This window comes from Odontesthes bonariensis, chromosome 11 (assembly GCF_027942865.1).
Source record: "Odontesthes bonariensis isolate fOdoBon6 chromosome 11, fOdoBon6.hap1, whole genome shotgun sequence".
NCBI classification, from domain to species: Eukaryota; Metazoa; Chordata; class Actinopteri; order Atheriniformes; family Atherinopsidae; genus Odontesthes; species Odontesthes bonariensis.
Window position 1 is genome coordinate 13,429,054 of NC_134516.1, and position 16,677 is coordinate 13,445,730.

Genomic DNA, 16,677 nt, shown 5'->3' on the forward strand with positions numbered 1-16,677 from the left:
TTTCGTGAATTTCGCCAGCCGTCTTCTTTCGGTTGAGCTAATCTAACGCGACGCTGAAGCTAGCAAGCTTCCAGGGAAGCACGGAGGGGAGGGGCTGTGTGTGTGAGTAGGCTATGCGAGAGAGACGCGAGGGACAGAGAGACGGAGGTAGAGCAGGGAAAGGAAATGCAGCTTAACGAATACGAGTATTTTTTAAATAGCGTTGAAAAAAATAATAATAACGAAACGCAATATGTGGCGGCCGGTGTTTAATCTGTGGCGCACCGCCACGAATTAGTCTATGTGTGGGAAACACTGGGCCGTCAGCTTGAGGCCGCACCGCACTAACCATCTGAATACTCAGGCTTCGTAAGACGTATCTGGAAAAAGAAAAAAAAAGCAAATTGTTGTCATGTTTGGCCTTTTTTGGTCTTCCAAATAAGGCAGAGGAAAAAATGATAAAATCATGAACCAGATTATCGCTCTGTCATTGGTCTGTTGTACCTCCGCTGGCTTTTTCACGACGGCTTGAAGTATTTGTGGACTTCAATGTTGAAATATCATTCCACGTCACTCTGGTTCGAACCCTCTTGTACAGCGGTTGACGGATGGGTTTTGCGGGATGGAGCCTCGTCTCTCCAGTTTCCATCACTTTAACCTCCTTACGATTGATGGGTGAGAAAAGTGTCCATGATTTGAATGTGCACCATGTGCTTTCATGGTAGAGGTAATGACTTCTATCTCCCCTGGTCCTTTAACTGACATCAGCACATTCGCACAAAAGTGTTGATGCCATTACTTTTCCAGGGGTTGTGTTTGCATGAGGCTGCTCGTCTTGCTTGTTTGGACCTGAAAGCGTCGGGAATTTTCCGACGTTGTTCCAGCACGTTTAACCTCCTAAACTCCTCGAGATGGATGATTGGAGATATGCATCATTTGTAGTAATGTACTGCTACTGGGGTTGTTGAGGAAGAAGCTCCAAAAGCTACAGAACATCCTCTAAAGATCCACTTGAGAGCTGTTTTGTATGGAATGGCGGGAGTGCCTCAAAAAAAAAGAGTGCATCAACAAACAGGATACACACGTGAAAAAAATTTGAATAAATCCATCATTGTGGAAATATAGTATTTTTATAGTAATTTTTGTAGTGCCAGTTTTTAAAATCACTTATTAGTAATTTTTTTATACTCTTGTTTTTCTACACTTTTTTACCTTGTTATTTCAGTTTCGCTTTTCTTCCCTCTGACTTTTGCTCTGATGCCAAAGTTATCTGCTTCCTTTTTGTGAATTGGGCCTTCGTGAATGAGGGAACTACTGCATACAAGACTTATTTCACCTTAACTGTAAATCTTAATCTGTTTTTGAGCACATTTGAGGCTAGTAATAAAAGCCGTGGTTGCTAAATCTTCCCAGTTCGAAGCTTGCACCTCTGGTGTAACACAGGATACTTTGATACATATTCTACGATCCAAAATAGGAATTTAAGTTGTACTTTCAATTTAGGGCTTTGTACACATGAATGAAAAGTCGGCAACTATTATTCCTCTTCCACAAATGTGTTAAGAAACGGACTTTTAGGTACGGTTAAGGTGAACAAAAACAATGGGAAAGTGGTTTCTTCACTCAAGGCGGTGTAGTTCATAAAGATGGATTGTGCTTGAACCTGATTGATTGATTTATGAGGAAAAGAAAAGACAATTTTTTTTTTAAATCCCGACAATCGGAAGTTTAAAAAAAAATGTATTGATTAAAAGCTAATTAAAGGAATCAAAATGAAAGATGACAATTTAAGGCATTGAATAAGAACCTTAGACGTGGCAATTCACATAGAATAAAGAGATTTATACAAAAACATGAATAAATGAACAAATAAAAGTGAAATGGATGAAAATACCTCCAATTCTCTGTATTTCCACATTTTTTTCATTTTCCATTTTCCACACAGTTTTATTTATTCGTTGTTATATTTTCTTGTTTTTGTCTGCATTTCTTTGTACATTGCCTCATTTGTTGATGTTCTTATTCTTCAACAGGTTTATCTTTTATTTTGACACTCCCGTCGTTCCGTAATGCTGGAGCACTAACACGAGAAAGTCCCAAAAACACTCGCTCTGTGTCGCCAACAGCAATTTCAGTTTGATACAATTCGTTGAGCGGCTGTGTTGACCCTGAGCTGCAGAAAAAAAAAATCAGATAGAAAAAATTAATTGTGCACCTGAGCATGTTGAAGAGGGACTGAGGAGGAATCAGTGAGAACAGGGACCTGTTGCGAGCAATACAATGTCGCCCTCTAGAGGACAGACGGGGACATTGCTTCTACTAATCAAGGAGTAATAATCCTTTGGATTAAGTATAAATGGTGCAAAATGAATGTGAAATACAATGGGAAGCGATGCAGTAATTGTAGCATGTTTCACATTTACACACATCGCATATCAGCACATTTTTTGTTAAATGTTATTTATTTAAAATGTTGGATGAGCCGGTCATCCTGCTGCTTGGTCAAGCTGTTCCTAGCTTTCTAAATTAACTTGACTTCCTATAGGTTACACAAATCAGAAAGGGGAGAAAGGCGACAGGGGAGAGAGAGGCTCAAAGGGGGACCAAGGCCCTGCAGGGTCAAAGGGGGATTCAGGTAGCAGCTCTGGCTCTGGTTTCTCCTCACAGGGTGGAGTACAAGGACAGAAGGTACGCCGTCATTCGCCCGGTCATTTGCATCACGTATCCAGTGACGTGCAGCTGACAAAGTAATGTGTTTGGTGTTTTTTTTCTTTTCACAGGGAGAAAAAGGGGCAAAGGTATGTTACATAACAGCTGCATGTTCGTTTGTTTTCTTTTTAATCTTTTAGTTGAGTCATTTTGTTTACCTGCAGATGAAGCCGCAACAAGACTGAATTTTTATTTTTCATCATCGAGCAGGAGTGTAATTTGAGATTTGTACCTCCCATGTTTATGGGAATAAGTGGGTTTGACACAATTAAGAAGCCTCTAATAGTTTAGTTCAAATAAAATGTCCTGAAGCACAAAAATCTAATTATGTAGCTGTCCACAAACTATTCAGCCAAGGGCAAAATTTACAATATCAGACACAGGTAGAACATGGCAGTGGAGCCACCTGGTGGCGTAGCAAGTTCTGGAATCATGACTTCCACATTTATGTTTATTTTATACATATCTCACCCTTAGTGAGACTTACAAAAAAGTAACAAAGATATTGGTTGTTCCCAGTTGGCTGTTGTCTAAACAAACACACACAATCAAAGGGTTGTTGTTGGGGAAACATGCAGGTCGACCAAGGAGGACGTCAAAAAACAGTCAGGATCCCAATCAGATTTATCAGAATTTAACATCGGAGTATTTTCCGTCTATTCACTAGCGGCGTTATTCTAAACAAACCAGAACCAAACATCCATCAGTCTTTTCTTGACTTTCCCCCTCTTCCTCCTCAGGGTGACTCTGGCTTTGGATACCCGGGCAATAAAGGAGAACGTGGGGTTAAGGGATCTTCTGGGCGTCCTGGTCCTCCGGGACCTGCAGCGGAGGTTGCCCGACTTGGTGATGGGTCCGTTGTGCAGCAGGTGGCGGGACCCTCTGGACCACCAGGGCCGCCAGGTGTGGATGGAGCTGTAGGACCACCAGGGGCTAACGGGGAGCCTGTGAGTATAGAGAAGATGTGAAGAATCTGATGAAACTTTTAGATATTTCTGCGAATCACAAATTGTTTTTGTCATTTCAGGGTGATCCAGGAGAGGATGGAAAAGCTGTGCGTCTCTATGTTCCTGAAATAATTATTCACTCAGTAACTAGATTTTTACCTTATTTTGTTTATTTTATGGTTTATCAATCCATGTAACTCTGGCTTTCAGGGTCCTGCTGGGCCAATTGGTGTTCCAGGAATTCCAGGAACTCCTGGTGCCAGAGGCCAAAAGGTGGAGTATATGAATATGTGATTGAGTTCTGATACAAGTCAATCGGTCGTGTGTTAATATGCCATCTGAATCTCTCCAGGGCGAGCAAGGGGAGGGTTCACCTGGACCCAGAGGCCCCCCAGGTCCACCAGGACTTCCTGGACCAGGCACTGGTGATCGCCCAGTATGTACAGGGTTTGAAATGTTTGTTGTTGTTTTTATTTAACTGTTTATCTTTAAAAGACAAACTTTTTACTCTAAGTTGTGTTTTTATAGACATTTGTTGACATGGAGGGATCGGGATTCTCAGACCTGGAAAAAATCCAGGTATGTTGTTTATCCTAAACAAAAAATTACATAGTTATACAGGATGTTAATTTTGGGATTTGCTATCCAAGGGTCCACGTGGTCCCCCCGGTCCACCTGGTCCCCCAGGGATCCCTGGCACTTCTGTGGCACTGGGACCTGATGGTCCAATAGCATATGGACCTCCAGGACCACCCGGACAAGATGGAGTCCCTGGTCTACCAGTAAGTATTCTAGTTCTTAAAATTTTCAAGCAAAAATATCTCAAAAAACAATACTTTCATCTTCTTTGAAGAGCTGCTTTTCAGTTGCTTTCGTAAAAATTAAATAGTTAAGTTAAAAATTGCAAAAAAGGAATCATTTCTAAAAGAAAGAATATTCTTCATTACATTGTAATCAGGATATAATGGAATTGTGAGATCAAAAACACTGACTGTATTTTGCGCTGGCTGTTTCAGGGCCCCCCCGGCCCTCCCGGTGCACCTGGTCGGACAGGACTCGGAGGAGAAAAGGTAAAGACAAAATCTTAACAGCCATGCTAGCTGCCCTGTGAAGCACGTTGGAGCTCAGACCAAGTAGCGTACCTCAGGGTTCTGAATTAGGGCCACTTTACTTTATTTTTTCAATGAATAAATTCCTGCAATTTTTGCTGAGCTAAATGCTAATCTTTGCTAAACACGTTAGCGTAAAAGAGTTGCTAATTAGTGCTGAATAAATAATTATAGTGACTAAATGAGAACTTTAAATGAAGATAAAATTTTACTTGAGAGAAAAAGTTAAGAATGTACAAACGTTATGACATATCCCCCCAGCCAAATTAAATTTCATGGTGTTTGATCCAGTAAAGATGTGAATAGCTTTAGCCCTTATTGTGGCTAAAAAGCATGTGTTTTTATTATTGTCATCCTACAGGGTGATGGTGGTTATCTCGGCCTCCCAGGACCAGCTGGAGAAAAAGTGAGTGAAGTCTGAATTTCTGTCCTTAGGACAAAAAATATTGTCTTGTTTGTGGAAACCCAAATTTCAAAGATTTGCTCACCGCTCTGATGTAAAAATAAATAAATAAAAAAATGTCAATGTTTGTGGCGGGTGCATCAAGCCATATTTTTTGTTGCGTTCCTCTAGCAAGACGCACGAGCCTCCAACTTTTTCGACAACTTCTTCTCTTACTTTGCTCCATCCTATACGGTGTGTAATGGGTTGCAGGTACTGGGGGAGGGTCTTTGCTCTGGTGGTTTTCTTTACTTTTACATAAGTTTTAACCCATTTTTCATTTCTCAACATAACCTTTTTTTTTTTCATACCAAAGCTGTATTTCTCCCTGGTTGAACTAAATGTTCAACCCCTTGCTTTCACTTTTCAGTGTGTGTGATATCAGACTGTGTTTGGTAAACTTAACAGATCGCCTAACTGCCTAACTTTCTGTACGTCCCCTTTTGCTGCATCAGTTTTCCTCTCTTTTTCTCTTTTGGATGCACTGAAGGTAACATCATAACCTGCTAACTGTGGAAATTGTGCGAGTTGGACAAAAAGCACCCATATTGTTGCTGTTCCACCTCCAGGGTGCTCAAGGTGACCGAGGACTGAGTGGTACATCGGGACAAACTGGTCTGGCAGGGCTTCCAGGTCCCATGGGACCAGTAGGGCCTCCAGGACCCCCTGGACCACCAGGGCCACCGCTCCGCATTGTGAGTATAGGTTTCTGTTGATTCAGTACCAGTAATAATAAACTTTGACTCATGTTCCAGAATTGAAATAGTATAATGTTGATAATGATAATAAAAAGTTGACGATGTCTGAAACAAGCCATTTTAGTGTCTGTCCCTTTAAGGCCTTCCTGCCTGAAAAACTCTCCTTCGATTCGCCAGCTTCTGGAAACCTGCCGAGCGACAGCACCCAGTGATAGTAGCGCTAAAGTGGATGAAGATGTTAGGAATCTGGCATTCATAGCAGTTTTAAGCCTGCAATTTTCTTATTTGATACTGTGAATATTTTTTTTCTTGTCCTCCAGAAATGTAAATTAGGGATAAAGAACATTGGATGAATTCGTGTTCAGTGCTTTAATTACATGTCCTGTAATTGAGACAGAGCGAGTTAAACATGTGGGGTTCAGAGGATTCATGCTGACTTTAAGGGGTGTATACGGAATTACGGATGAATGAGAAGTAAAATTTTTGATTAGCATCTTCCTCTTACAGAACGACCAAGAAGGAAACGAGGTGATCAACGGTTTGCCCGGACTCAGAGGTCCGCCTGGACCACAGGTAACCATATTTGAGTTTGTTGTCGCTCTGCTCACAGTCCTGTAGCTGCTCTGTCTCATGCTGTCTGTGTCATGCCTTCCAGGGTCCACCTGGCATCGCAGGTCTACCTGTAAGTACCAAAAAGGATGTGTGCGACATTGTGCATGTTGCTTCTCTCTTTTAGTTTATCCCCTTCAATCCCAACGGCTGTCGTGGCATAAGATTAACTCAATATAAATAAATTATATTAAAAATGATATGAACAGAAAACGTCAGCTTAGGTTTGAAATGGATGAAAATCTAATAAAAATATTTTTTGTAGTTTTCTTTTTTTTCTAACATATCACCAACGATTTATCCAAGCCTAACTCATTATGTTGTCAATAGATTTCAATGGAATATTGATTGAAAGCCACAAATACAGCATATAAAATTGTTTTCTATACTTTAACTGAAGACACCTTCTTGAAAAATATAATTTAGAACACAAGTGCTAGCTTTCTGGATGATATTTAGAGAATTTATGCATACGTAAATGTAATCAGTTTGCAAAGTAAAGTTTTGATCATGGTTTGTAGGGTAAGCCAGGTTTTCCAGGTAACCATGGGAACAAAGGAGCAGAGGGACCACGAGGACCTCCTGGGATTCCAGGCGTTGACGGATACCCTGGACTGCTAGTACGGAGCCAAATAAACTAGAATTCGCAATTCAGTTACACCTAATATGTACCTTAAAGTTATATATTCTTAATACTACTTTGTAACATTACTTTGCCTGTATTTGGGGTGCTAATAGGGTCTTGTGTTCACCTTTTAGGGTGAAAAGGGAGGCAGAGGAGAGAAGGGAGAGATGGTGAGTGACCTTTTTTTCCTTTTTTGGGATCACCTTGCAAGCATTTTTCATTCATTCGGTATGTGGACTTTGAACTTTGTACTGATGCAATAATTTGTTGGCAAAGTGGTGAACATGTGCAGGACTTCTGCTACATTCTGCAACTATTCAGGATATATGTAGGTTTGACAGCAGCTATTTAAAGGCCATTTAGTAGCTGTTCTCAAGCTCTCAAGCATACAACGTGATCCTGGTCTGTAGATGGAATTGCTGAGGTGTTCGGGATTGTAATTTTTCAAAGACGTATTAATTCAAATTCGTTGACTAAAATAAAACAAACAGTTATGTTGAAGTCTACAGCTTCTTATAATGTCTAAAGGACTTCATCTGTCAATATATCTCCTGAATTGTTATGAAATAGACTCATATGTAACTTGTTCTGCCAGTTAAAAGGAATAAGGGAACATGATGGACATGTCCTGTCATAAAGTGTATTTATGCTTAACATAGGTCATTGTTAAAAAATGTATAGAGACATGTTTTTGTTTTTTGACTAGAGGACATTTCTCAACATGCATTGTGGTGCTCCAGCTCCTCATAATGGAATCTAAATTTGGTGTACAGAAGTGTAAATCAGACAGAACGGTGTACCGCAGGGCTCTACATTAGGACCACTCCAGTTTGAATTTCTTCATTAGTGACTTTTTGTTAGTCATAGCGTGAAGTTAAACGCACACAATTCTGCTATACCTATATCATAACTTACTTTCTGAAAACTGGAGATGCCTTACAAACTTCCAGAAACGAGGGGCACTGGTTTCAGATGCCTTTACAGTGCCCAGTATAACCCTCTCTCAATTGTCATCACAGGATGTTTCTTCTCATACGTCATGTGCACAGACTGCACCCACTTTTTTCTTCAGCTGCATTTTATTTGGTTCAGGTGTTCACCAAGACCCAAACTATTTCTTGCCATTTTTCCAATTGACAGGATTTCAAAATTCAGTGTCTGTGCTTATTTGTAACATAGGGTCCCCCGGGACGAAGTGGCGGGTTACCTGGACCTCCAGGGCCTCCCGGGCCTCCAGGACAGATCATTCGTCAGGGAACAAGAGATGTGAGTCACGGTTGAAAATGTAAATGGTAGAGAAGAACTGAGTCCGCATTCACCTGTGAAAACTAAATCAACTGTCACACATGGGCATGCCACTTTATCACCACCTAGCAAGCCTTCCCTCATATTCACTAACGGCCACTGCTTGCCTGATTGTTTGTTACTAACTGACCTAACTTTGTTTTGCTGTAGTCTAACGAAGTGTATTGGAACGAAGTGGGACAGGTGAGTCCTCTGATCCCCTAACTGACCTCACCATCAACCTCACTGAACTAATGCCACTTTAACAAGTCACAGAAGTGTGTTTTCTTTTTTCTTTGCTTCATGTGTTTTTATTCTCTCTTCTTCAGGGAGGCTTTGGTTCTTCAGGGCAAACAGGCTTCCGAGTATGTAACATTATGGAAACCACACAGTTTAGTTTGAGAAATTATTAATTTAGATGAGTAATGTTATAACATGTTTTTTTTTTAATTTAGGGGCCTACTGGGCCAAAGGGAGACAAAGGGGACACAGGTTCTCCTGGATATGCACCTAAGGTAGGATAATCCATGTTTTTCATGAAAGTAGAGATGGCCGGATCATTTCCACTTACGTGATTCTTGATCTCAGGTACCTCTGGATTAGCTGTGCACACTTCATAATTCCTCCTTGAGGATGATAGGGATGATGGTGACTCGTAGGTGCGCACCGCTCCAGTTGCTAGGATGCTGCGACAACATATGAACGAGAAAAAACGAGATAAGGCTATATATACCACCTGCAGCCAGAAATACGTCTTCGAGCCAGAATCTCACCCCCAATTACAAACTGTTCCAACGGAGGTTGTTGCACGACGTCTGTGTTTGGTAAATATGCTCATTAACTGCAACTGTGCCCTTTTGGTGATGGAGGAGCCTCGACTTTTAGCCTCAGCCTCCTCGCAAAGCCGTACTTCTTCCCAACTGTGCTGCTGGCCAGGAAAAAACGAACGTCATCCACTCATCCAAGATCCCTGGGTCTTTGGAGAAGCTAAAAAAGGCTCAGCTCGGCCCTCGCAACCAAAAAGCACGTTTTCTTGAAGGCATCTCTGAAGCAAAAACAGGGAATCGTGCTCTGAAAAGTGCCCGACTCATTCCTTGCGGCGCGATAACTTCCGCTTTTAGTCTACTGGACAAAACGAGTACCTTCTGCATGAAAAACAGTCGTTTTGTGGTGGTGCAGCTTTTCTCGTGGTGTCCTCAGCTGGAGTAAAAGATCACATCTTTCACTGCGACTGTGTTGCTGTTCAGCTGTCATGAGTAAAACGGGGACTATTCAGTAATCTCAAAATATGTAGGGAAGTGACATTCTCACCTGCTTCCATCCACCACTGGAATTTTCCACTTCTTACTTTGTAGATTATTATAGTTGTATAATAGAACCTCCTGATCAGCTTGATCAGCACTGCTCACTAATCTATATTATAGGGAGTGTAGGGAATTATTCACTGAGTCTGGTCCTTTATTTTATTTTAATTTTTAATTTTCTTTAGCACAAGCTTCTCGTGTTTATATTGAATCCTAAATTGTCTTTGTTTTCTAAATTGTCTTCCCCTCTGTCTAGGTACCTAACTTACTGCACTTACTCTAGCACTAGTTTTGCTCTTAGCTGTTTGGTTTTGGAAGGAAATACACTTGTGATTTCTTGTGACCTGAAGTTCTTTTGCCTACTGATGTTGAACGCACTTATTGTAAGTCGCTTTGGTTAAAAGCGTCTGCAAAATGACCGTAATGTAATGTAATGTAATGTTTATGATGTAGAATATTTGTCTTAAAATTATAAGTTCACATCTCATCAGCGTTAGATCCTAAATGTGCTGTATGTTTCTAATGATAGACAATATATAGATAAGGGACCAGTGGACTGTATGTGCGTGTGTGTGTGTGTGTGTGTGTGTGTGTGTGTGTAAGCTGCCACATTAGGTAGCATCATTTTTCAGTGTAACAGAACGGTTATTCTAAATATTCATGTGTAGATAACAGCCGTTATTGGTGCAGTATGTCTTTTTTCTTTTCTTTCATAACCTCAATTTCCACTTTTTTTTTCGATTTTTAAAGGCTCATATCTGAAGAAAAATAATATTACACCAGATGCGTTTTCTTGTCATGTAATGATTATTTTTGTGTAAACATCAATGCTTTGTTCAGGGACAAAAAGGAGAGCCCGGCATCATTATGGGACCTGATGGGAGACCTTTATATCTGGGAGGTCTGGCAGGACAACCGGTACTTCAATCTCTCTTTAATGAATTCCTGCATTACACCTTCACGTCCGTCTGTTCTACTAGCTCATCTTTTATTGAAAAGTCCCTCTGTGATGTTTACACTGAGCGTGTGTGTCGACTTACAGGGCGAGAGCGGAGGTCCTGGCCCAGAGGGACCTTCAGTATGTAAAATCTTTGTCACTTTAAAGCCGTGTGACAAGCCGACTGCATCGGATTCATAATAATGAGCGTATGTGTTTCTCCAGGGGCCACAGGGACCTCCAGGCCTGAAGGGAGAGATCGGTATCCCTGGCAGACCGGTAAGTGGGAACTGTCAGCCTGTCAGTAAATTCAAGACTAAGAGGCTGTGAAAGCCTCTCAAAAGCATGAATGTTTATCTCTTGGAACTGCTCTGGGAACTGTGACGTTTGAGTCCAGACCAAAAGTACCACTGTCCCCAGGGTCGTGACGCTGGTCTGGAGGTTATTTCTCAGTACAAATACATATGAAACTCCTCGATTCTTTGCACCAAATTAAGGCAAGGCAAGGCAATTTTATTTATAGAGCACAATTCGTACACAAGGCAATTCAAAGTGCTTTACAGCTACATAAAATCACAAGCAGGCCAATAAAATCATTCCATAAAACATAAAAATAATCATTAATTAATTAAATTAAAATAGAAGAGAGCAGATAAAATACTTTCAGGTGTCATATGCACAGCTAAATAGAACTGTGTTCAGCCTGGATTTAAACATTGTCAGAGTTGAGGCCTGTCTCACATCTTTTGGAAGGCTGTTCCAGATGTTAGGAGCATAAAACTGAAACGCAGCCTCACCTTGTTTAGTCCTGACTCTGGGCACCAGCAGGAGACCCCTCCCTGAGGTTCTCAGAGCCCGAGTTGGTTCATATGGCTCTAACATGTCAGAGATGTACTTTGGCACTTGACCGTGAAGAGACTTGTACACAAGCAGAGCTGTTTTAAAGTCTATTCTCTGAGCGACAGGAAGCCAGTGCAGAGACCTGAGCACTGGACTAATATGGTCGTATTTCCTGGTTCTAGTCAGGACTCGAGCAGCAGCGTTCTGGATGTACTGCAGCTGTCTTATAGCCCGTTTAGAGAGGCCAGTGAGCAGGCCGTTACAGCAGTCTAACCTGCTGGAGTCAAACGCATGGATCAGTCTCTCTAAGTCTGGTTTAGACACTATTCCTTTGATTCTGGCAATGTTTTTTAGATGGTAAAAAGCTGCTGATGTTACTGATTTAATGTGGCTGTTAAAGTTCAGGTCTGAGTCCAATATTACCCCGAGATTTCTAACTTGATAGTTAGGTTTTAGAGAGAGAGTCTCAAGGTGACTGATAACACTTTCTCTTTGTTTCTGTGGGCCACAGACAATGATTTCAGTTTTGTCTGAGTTTAGCTGAAGGAAATTGTTTTGCATCCACACACTGATCTGTTCGATGCAGCGTGTTCTCCTGCCGTCAGTGACACGTAGATCTGAGTGAATTAACAGTTTTATGACCGTCAGAAAGGTCCACTGACACATTACCCCTTCCCTTTTTCCTTCCTTCCCTTTTGTAAAAGTATCCCTGATGTCGCATTACCCTCAAAACGATTGTGACCAGATGCATTCCCAATAACGACGTTATTGCAAAAAAAACTTGTCAAAAGATGCCTTAAGACCAATTTGCGCTTCTTTCTTGAGTTTCATGTGCTTGATGATCATTTGTGCCGGATAATCCCTCTAGAATCTATGGATCTCTGTACGCGACTGCGAGGTGTTGGTGCACCCTCTCTTTTTTTTTTTGTTGCCACCATTTAACGCGTTCGTTAAATCGTCGCCATTTAAGAAGAGGTAGGTGTGAATATTTCCTGGCACAGGATTTAAACGTGAATACTTGGTTTGGTTTCAGGGTCGACCAGGATTGAACGGCGCCAAAGGAGAGAGGGGCGATTCAGGCGGTGGATCTGGATACAGTTACCCTGTGGGTGTTACAGGATTCCAATCGACCCTTTTCTGTTTCAATGAATTTTATCCCATTTGCTTCCGAATGTGAGACACTAACAGCGACCCGCTCAGTAATGGATATTCTTGTCGTTGCTCAGGGTCCCCCAGGTCCACCAGGGCCCCCCGGACCTCCTGGACCGCCCCTTCCCTCCGGTGGAGTCAGAGTGAGTCGAAACGTGGACTTTTCCCGTCCAGCTGCTTTTTATTGAACATTCTAATGATGTCAAGTGATTTGAAATGTCCCCGTTTTCCTTTCAGGGATACGACGACTACTCGAGGTTTAACCCCGGTGAGTTCACAGTTCAGAAAGAAACGCTTCGACTCGACTCTGGAAAAACAAACCATCGTTCGTGTGTTGAAAAGATATGAACTGCTGTCCGTCTTGTTTGCAGTTAAAGGAGAGAAAGGCGATCGTGGACCACCAGGGTTTTTTGAAATTCCAGGTAGCGTCACCTCATGTAAATCATGCAGAGAAAAGTTGGGAGAGAAAAGTGCTCGCAGATTAATTGCATTATATGTCTCCAATCCAGGTTACGGGTCAAACATCGACTTTTACACTTTAAAGGTAAACCTGTCCTCACGGTTTACGATCACATCGGGTCACGTTTGTACGCATGAAAATGTTTTCACATCGGATTTCTTGTCTGCTTCTTGTATTATGTTTTGTCCGGCCAGAACGAGCTGAGAGGCGAGATGGGCTTGAAAGGAGAAAAAGGAGAACCGAGCGGAGGACATTATGACCCCCGCTATGGTGGGAGCGGATTCGGAACCCCAGGAGTGCCTGGACCTCCAGTAAGATCACACCATGAAAACTGTCCCCCGACTTTTTCAAAGAGATCCTGGGGTTGCAAAATTCCGGGAAGTTGGAAACTTTCTGCGGGAATTAAAGAGAATGAATGGGATTTTATGGGAACGTGTGTAAGCCAAGCAATGTGTGAATGCCTTACACACCAGCTGATGTTGATGGAAAGTCTTTGTTTACGTGTGAATGATCCAATTTGGAATTTTCCCAAAATTCCCGAACTAAAATTCCCAGGGAAAGTTTCCAAAAATGTACCTGAAATTTACCGTTCATTTTCCATCCCTTTGCAACCCTACCTGTAACCCTGCTGTAACTCAGACTTTGCCTTCTTTGTATTATCAGGGCCCCAGAGGAGAATCCATCGTTGGCCCACCGGGCCCTCAGGGGCCGCCTGGACAACCTGGAAGAGGCTACGATGGCAGACCTGGGCCACCAGGGCCCCCAGGACCCGCAGGACCGGCCCTGTCCGGGCCTTACAGGGACACACAGAGTAAGTCATGTGAAAAAACACAGAAAACATATGAGGTTAATTTTCACAACAGTTTTCTCATTTAAAGCCATTTATGTGATGAGGATATCTGAGGTCTAAAGGAGGATATGCTCATTGTTTAACTATTCTTTAAGGACGAGAGACGGAGCCATTAAAATACCATGACGATATAGCCGTTCGTAACACTTGAGTTCAGTGTACAGAATACTATGACCTGACTGGAGGGAAGTCCTTTAAAGCATCATAATTCTCCTGCGGGTTCCTGAGCATCTGTCTGTATGATTTCCATGCTGGTTTTTGTGAGTTTTGAACGATGTGAATTGTGGTCGACAGCGTTGTCGGAAAGCATAGGTCCCAGTTATTGAAAACAAGAACAAAAACAGTCCAGAACAGCGAAGGATTTAATCATCCACCATCTTTTTATGGACATCAGGCCTGTTTGAATATTCTGCGTTCAGTCTAAAGCTCATTGCACTCTGTTTAAATGGCAGCCATCAGTATTCCTGGACCGCCAGGACCACCTGGAACTCCAGGACTACCTGGAATCCACTCAGGGGTGAGTAAACCTTCCACAAAGTCAGACGTTTCAGCTGCGTTTTCTTGTCTTCTATTATAAAATGGAAAAGAAAGCGTGTTATTGTTTTAGGAATATGTGGCATAAAGGATTAAATAATCATTTCTGCGATGGGAGAATATGGACAGAAGGGATGGCATGTTGTGAGAGAAAGAAACAGCTCTATCCCTATTTTAGTAACTTTTACAAAAACGGTGAAATGGTCAAAGATTTTCTGCAAAACCCAAATATTAAAATGATCCAATCGCTTGTTTCTGGTTTAAACTGCGTGTGATTACTTGGCCTCCCTTTGTCGGCTTTTCTGCTGCCTCCAGCCACGTCTCATGCTCTTTGGAATGTTCCCGAGTTGTCCTCACAACAAATGAAGTGATCCCAGTGTCAAACTTAAAGAAAAGGCCGGAGCCACGGAGCCATTCCATTTACGATGTCTCGACCCGAAAAAGGGGTTTTCTCAGCTTATCAAATGGTTTCAGATGAGTTCTTTTTCTATGAAGTTGCAGCTCTCCTTGTATTTCTTGTCGTCAAACTTTCTAGTTCTGTACGTAGAAAAGCCGAATTGGTAAAGGAAGCCAGTTTTTAGTTTAGTCAGTGGATTCCCTTTAACTTGGCGAAGTGCTCAAAAAAATGGGAGTAACTTTATTTTAGATCTTTGCAGCCTTTGTCTCATTGTGGCGCCAAGAAAACCAACAGAAATTGAAAAAGCTAAATTGGAAGTCGTGTGCTTGGATCTACATGTAACCTGCACAGTGACCTGCACAGTGTTTATGTGCTCGTAGGTGACGGTGTTGAGGTCTTACGAAACCATGACGGCCACAGCTAGAAGACAACCTGAAGGCTCTCTGGTGTACATTATAGACCAAACAGACCTCTACCTACGGGTCCGAGAAGGAGTTCGTCAGGTCCAGGTGATTTAAAAAAAATTTTTTTGTCTTTATCGTAATCCTAAATCAGCCAGAATGACAAATATTCTTTATTAACACTGATTTCTGTGCGTTAATTCAGTTTTCTGCTTTATTTTTCAGCTCGGGAGCTACATCGCCTTACCAAATGTGGATGTGAGTCTAACTTCCTCTTTTTTTTTCTTCTTCTTCTTCTGACAACACACGTCATGTGCTATTATGTAACACACACCCACATTATGTTTCAGGGTAATGGCGTCGCGGCTGTCGGGCCGCCTCCAGTCGTCCCTTACTCGCCAGAGAGGCCAGCCGAGAGTCCGGCCCAGCCTCCGTCACAGCCGGACACAACCTACACCGATCCCCGGCACCCTGATCCGCGGTACAACCCCGACACGGGATACCAGCCTGATCCGCGGTACAACCCCGACACGCGATACCAGCCTGATCCGCGGTACAACCCCGACACGCGATACCAGCCTGATCCGCGGTACAACCCCGACACGGGATACCAGCCTGATCCGCGGTACCCTGCGCCGACAGATCCCAGGTTTCCGAGCTACACGGACCGCTTAAGCCAACCGGACGGTCGGTATTCTGCCCCAGTCACACCTCAGCGGAGACCATCGTCTCCGCCTCGTTCTCCGGTCCACAGCCACACTTCAGGGCCAGCTGTAAGAGAAGCTGCCACACTCCTCTAAAACTCCAGCCAGTCGTGTTGTACAGGTAAACATGAGCTTTTTGTTTCCGTGCAGCTCCACCTGATCGCTCTGAACAGCCCTCAGACCGGCGCCATGAGGGGCATCCGAGGCGCAGACTTCATGTGCTTCACCCAGGCTCAGGCCATTGGGATGAAGGGGACTTTCCGGGCCTTCCTGTCCTCCAGACTCCAGGATCTCTACAGCATCGTCCGCAAGGCTGACAGGGAAAATATGCCAATAGTCAACCTGAAGGTGAGTGAACTGAATATTTTACAGCGTGTTAACATAGATGCTGGTAACAGGGAAACTGTTGGCCTTATCAGAACATCTGAAACTCTGAAATATCTTCTGTTTGCTTGTTTTACGCCACCTCGCAGCATGCGTTTGTTTTCAGCTGATTGTGTTGCGCGTTTGTTTGCAGGATGAGGTTATCTACGACAACTGGAACGCCATCTTCAACAATGGCAGAATGAAGGACGACGTCTCGGTCTACTCCTTCGACGGCAAGGACGTTCTCAGAGACAACACGTGGTGAGGCAACGACCGGCATCATAACCGACAACAGGATTCGACGTCCCCTTTAAGGGGCACCTTACACGGAAA

At 42.8% G+C, this 16,677-nt stretch overlaps 1 protein-coding gene across 4 annotated transcripts in view; it reads left to right on the forward strand.

The window, feature by feature from the left end:
• Positions 1 to 16,677, forward strand: part of LOC142391664 (uncharacterized) — a 66,928-nt gene that overhangs the window by 45,711 nt on the left and 4,540 nt on the right. For 2 of the 4 annotated variants that reach the window (XR_012770596.1, XM_075477627.1), the window contains exons 6-41: positions 2,525 to 2,667; positions 2,760 to 2,777; positions 3,429 to 3,635; positions 3,716 to 3,742; positions 3,846 to 3,908; positions 3,988 to 4,071; positions 4,164 to 4,214; positions 4,286 to 4,417; positions 4,652 to 4,705; positions 5,106 to 5,150; positions 5,319 to 5,381; positions 5,756 to 5,881; positions 6,392 to 6,457; positions 6,540 to 6,566; positions 7,015 to 7,113; positions 7,253 to 7,288; positions 8,298 to 8,384; positions 8,574 to 8,606; positions 8,732 to 8,767; positions 8,858 to 8,917; positions 10,547 to 10,624; positions 10,749 to 10,784; positions 10,869 to 10,922; positions 12,517 to 12,588; positions 12,710 to 12,775; positions 12,870 to 12,900; positions 13,004 to 13,054; positions 13,142 to 13,176; positions 13,287 to 13,403; positions 13,756 to 13,903; positions 14,395 to 14,459; positions 15,254 to 15,382; positions 15,500 to 15,532; positions 15,625 to 16,047; positions 16,129 to 16,326; positions 16,496 to 16,605. Coding sequence is in view for 3 of the 4 variants with exons in the window: in XM_075477627.1 (XP_075333742.1) it covers positions 2,525 to 2,667; positions 2,760 to 2,777; positions 3,429 to 3,635; positions 3,716 to 3,742; positions 3,846 to 3,908; positions 3,988 to 4,071; positions 4,164 to 4,214; positions 4,286 to 4,417; positions 4,652 to 4,705; positions 5,106 to 5,150; positions 5,319 to 5,381; positions 5,756 to 5,881; positions 6,392 to 6,457; positions 6,540 to 6,566; positions 7,015 to 7,113; positions 7,253 to 7,288; positions 8,298 to 8,384; positions 8,574 to 8,606; positions 8,732 to 8,767; positions 8,858 to 8,917; positions 10,547 to 10,624; positions 10,749 to 10,784; positions 10,869 to 10,922; positions 12,517 to 12,588; positions 12,710 to 12,775; positions 12,870 to 12,900; positions 13,004 to 13,054; positions 13,142 to 13,176; positions 13,287 to 13,403; positions 13,756 to 13,903; positions 14,395 to 14,459; positions 15,254 to 15,382; positions 15,500 to 15,532; positions 15,625 to 16,047; positions 16,129 to 16,326; positions 16,496 to 16,605 (3,103 nt within the window). In the remaining variant the exon portion in view is untranslated. The remainder of the gene's footprint in view (positions 1 to 2,524; positions 2,668 to 2,759; positions 2,778 to 3,428; positions 3,636 to 3,715; positions 3,743 to 3,845; positions 3,909 to 3,987; positions 4,072 to 4,163; positions 4,215 to 4,285; positions 4,418 to 4,651; positions 4,706 to 5,105; positions 5,151 to 5,318; positions 5,382 to 5,755; positions 5,882 to 6,391; positions 6,458 to 6,539; positions 6,567 to 7,014; positions 7,114 to 7,252; positions 7,289 to 8,297; positions 8,385 to 8,573; positions 8,607 to 8,731; positions 8,768 to 8,857; positions 8,918 to 10,546; positions 10,625 to 10,748; positions 10,785 to 10,868; positions 10,923 to 12,516; positions 12,589 to 12,709; positions 12,776 to 12,869; positions 12,901 to 13,003; positions 13,055 to 13,141; positions 13,177 to 13,286; positions 13,404 to 13,755; positions 13,904 to 14,394; positions 14,460 to 15,253; positions 15,383 to 15,499; positions 15,533 to 15,624; positions 16,048 to 16,128; positions 16,327 to 16,495; positions 16,606 to 16,677) is intronic. The other 2 variants (XM_075477628.1, XM_075477629.1) reach the window with 2 other exon arrangements.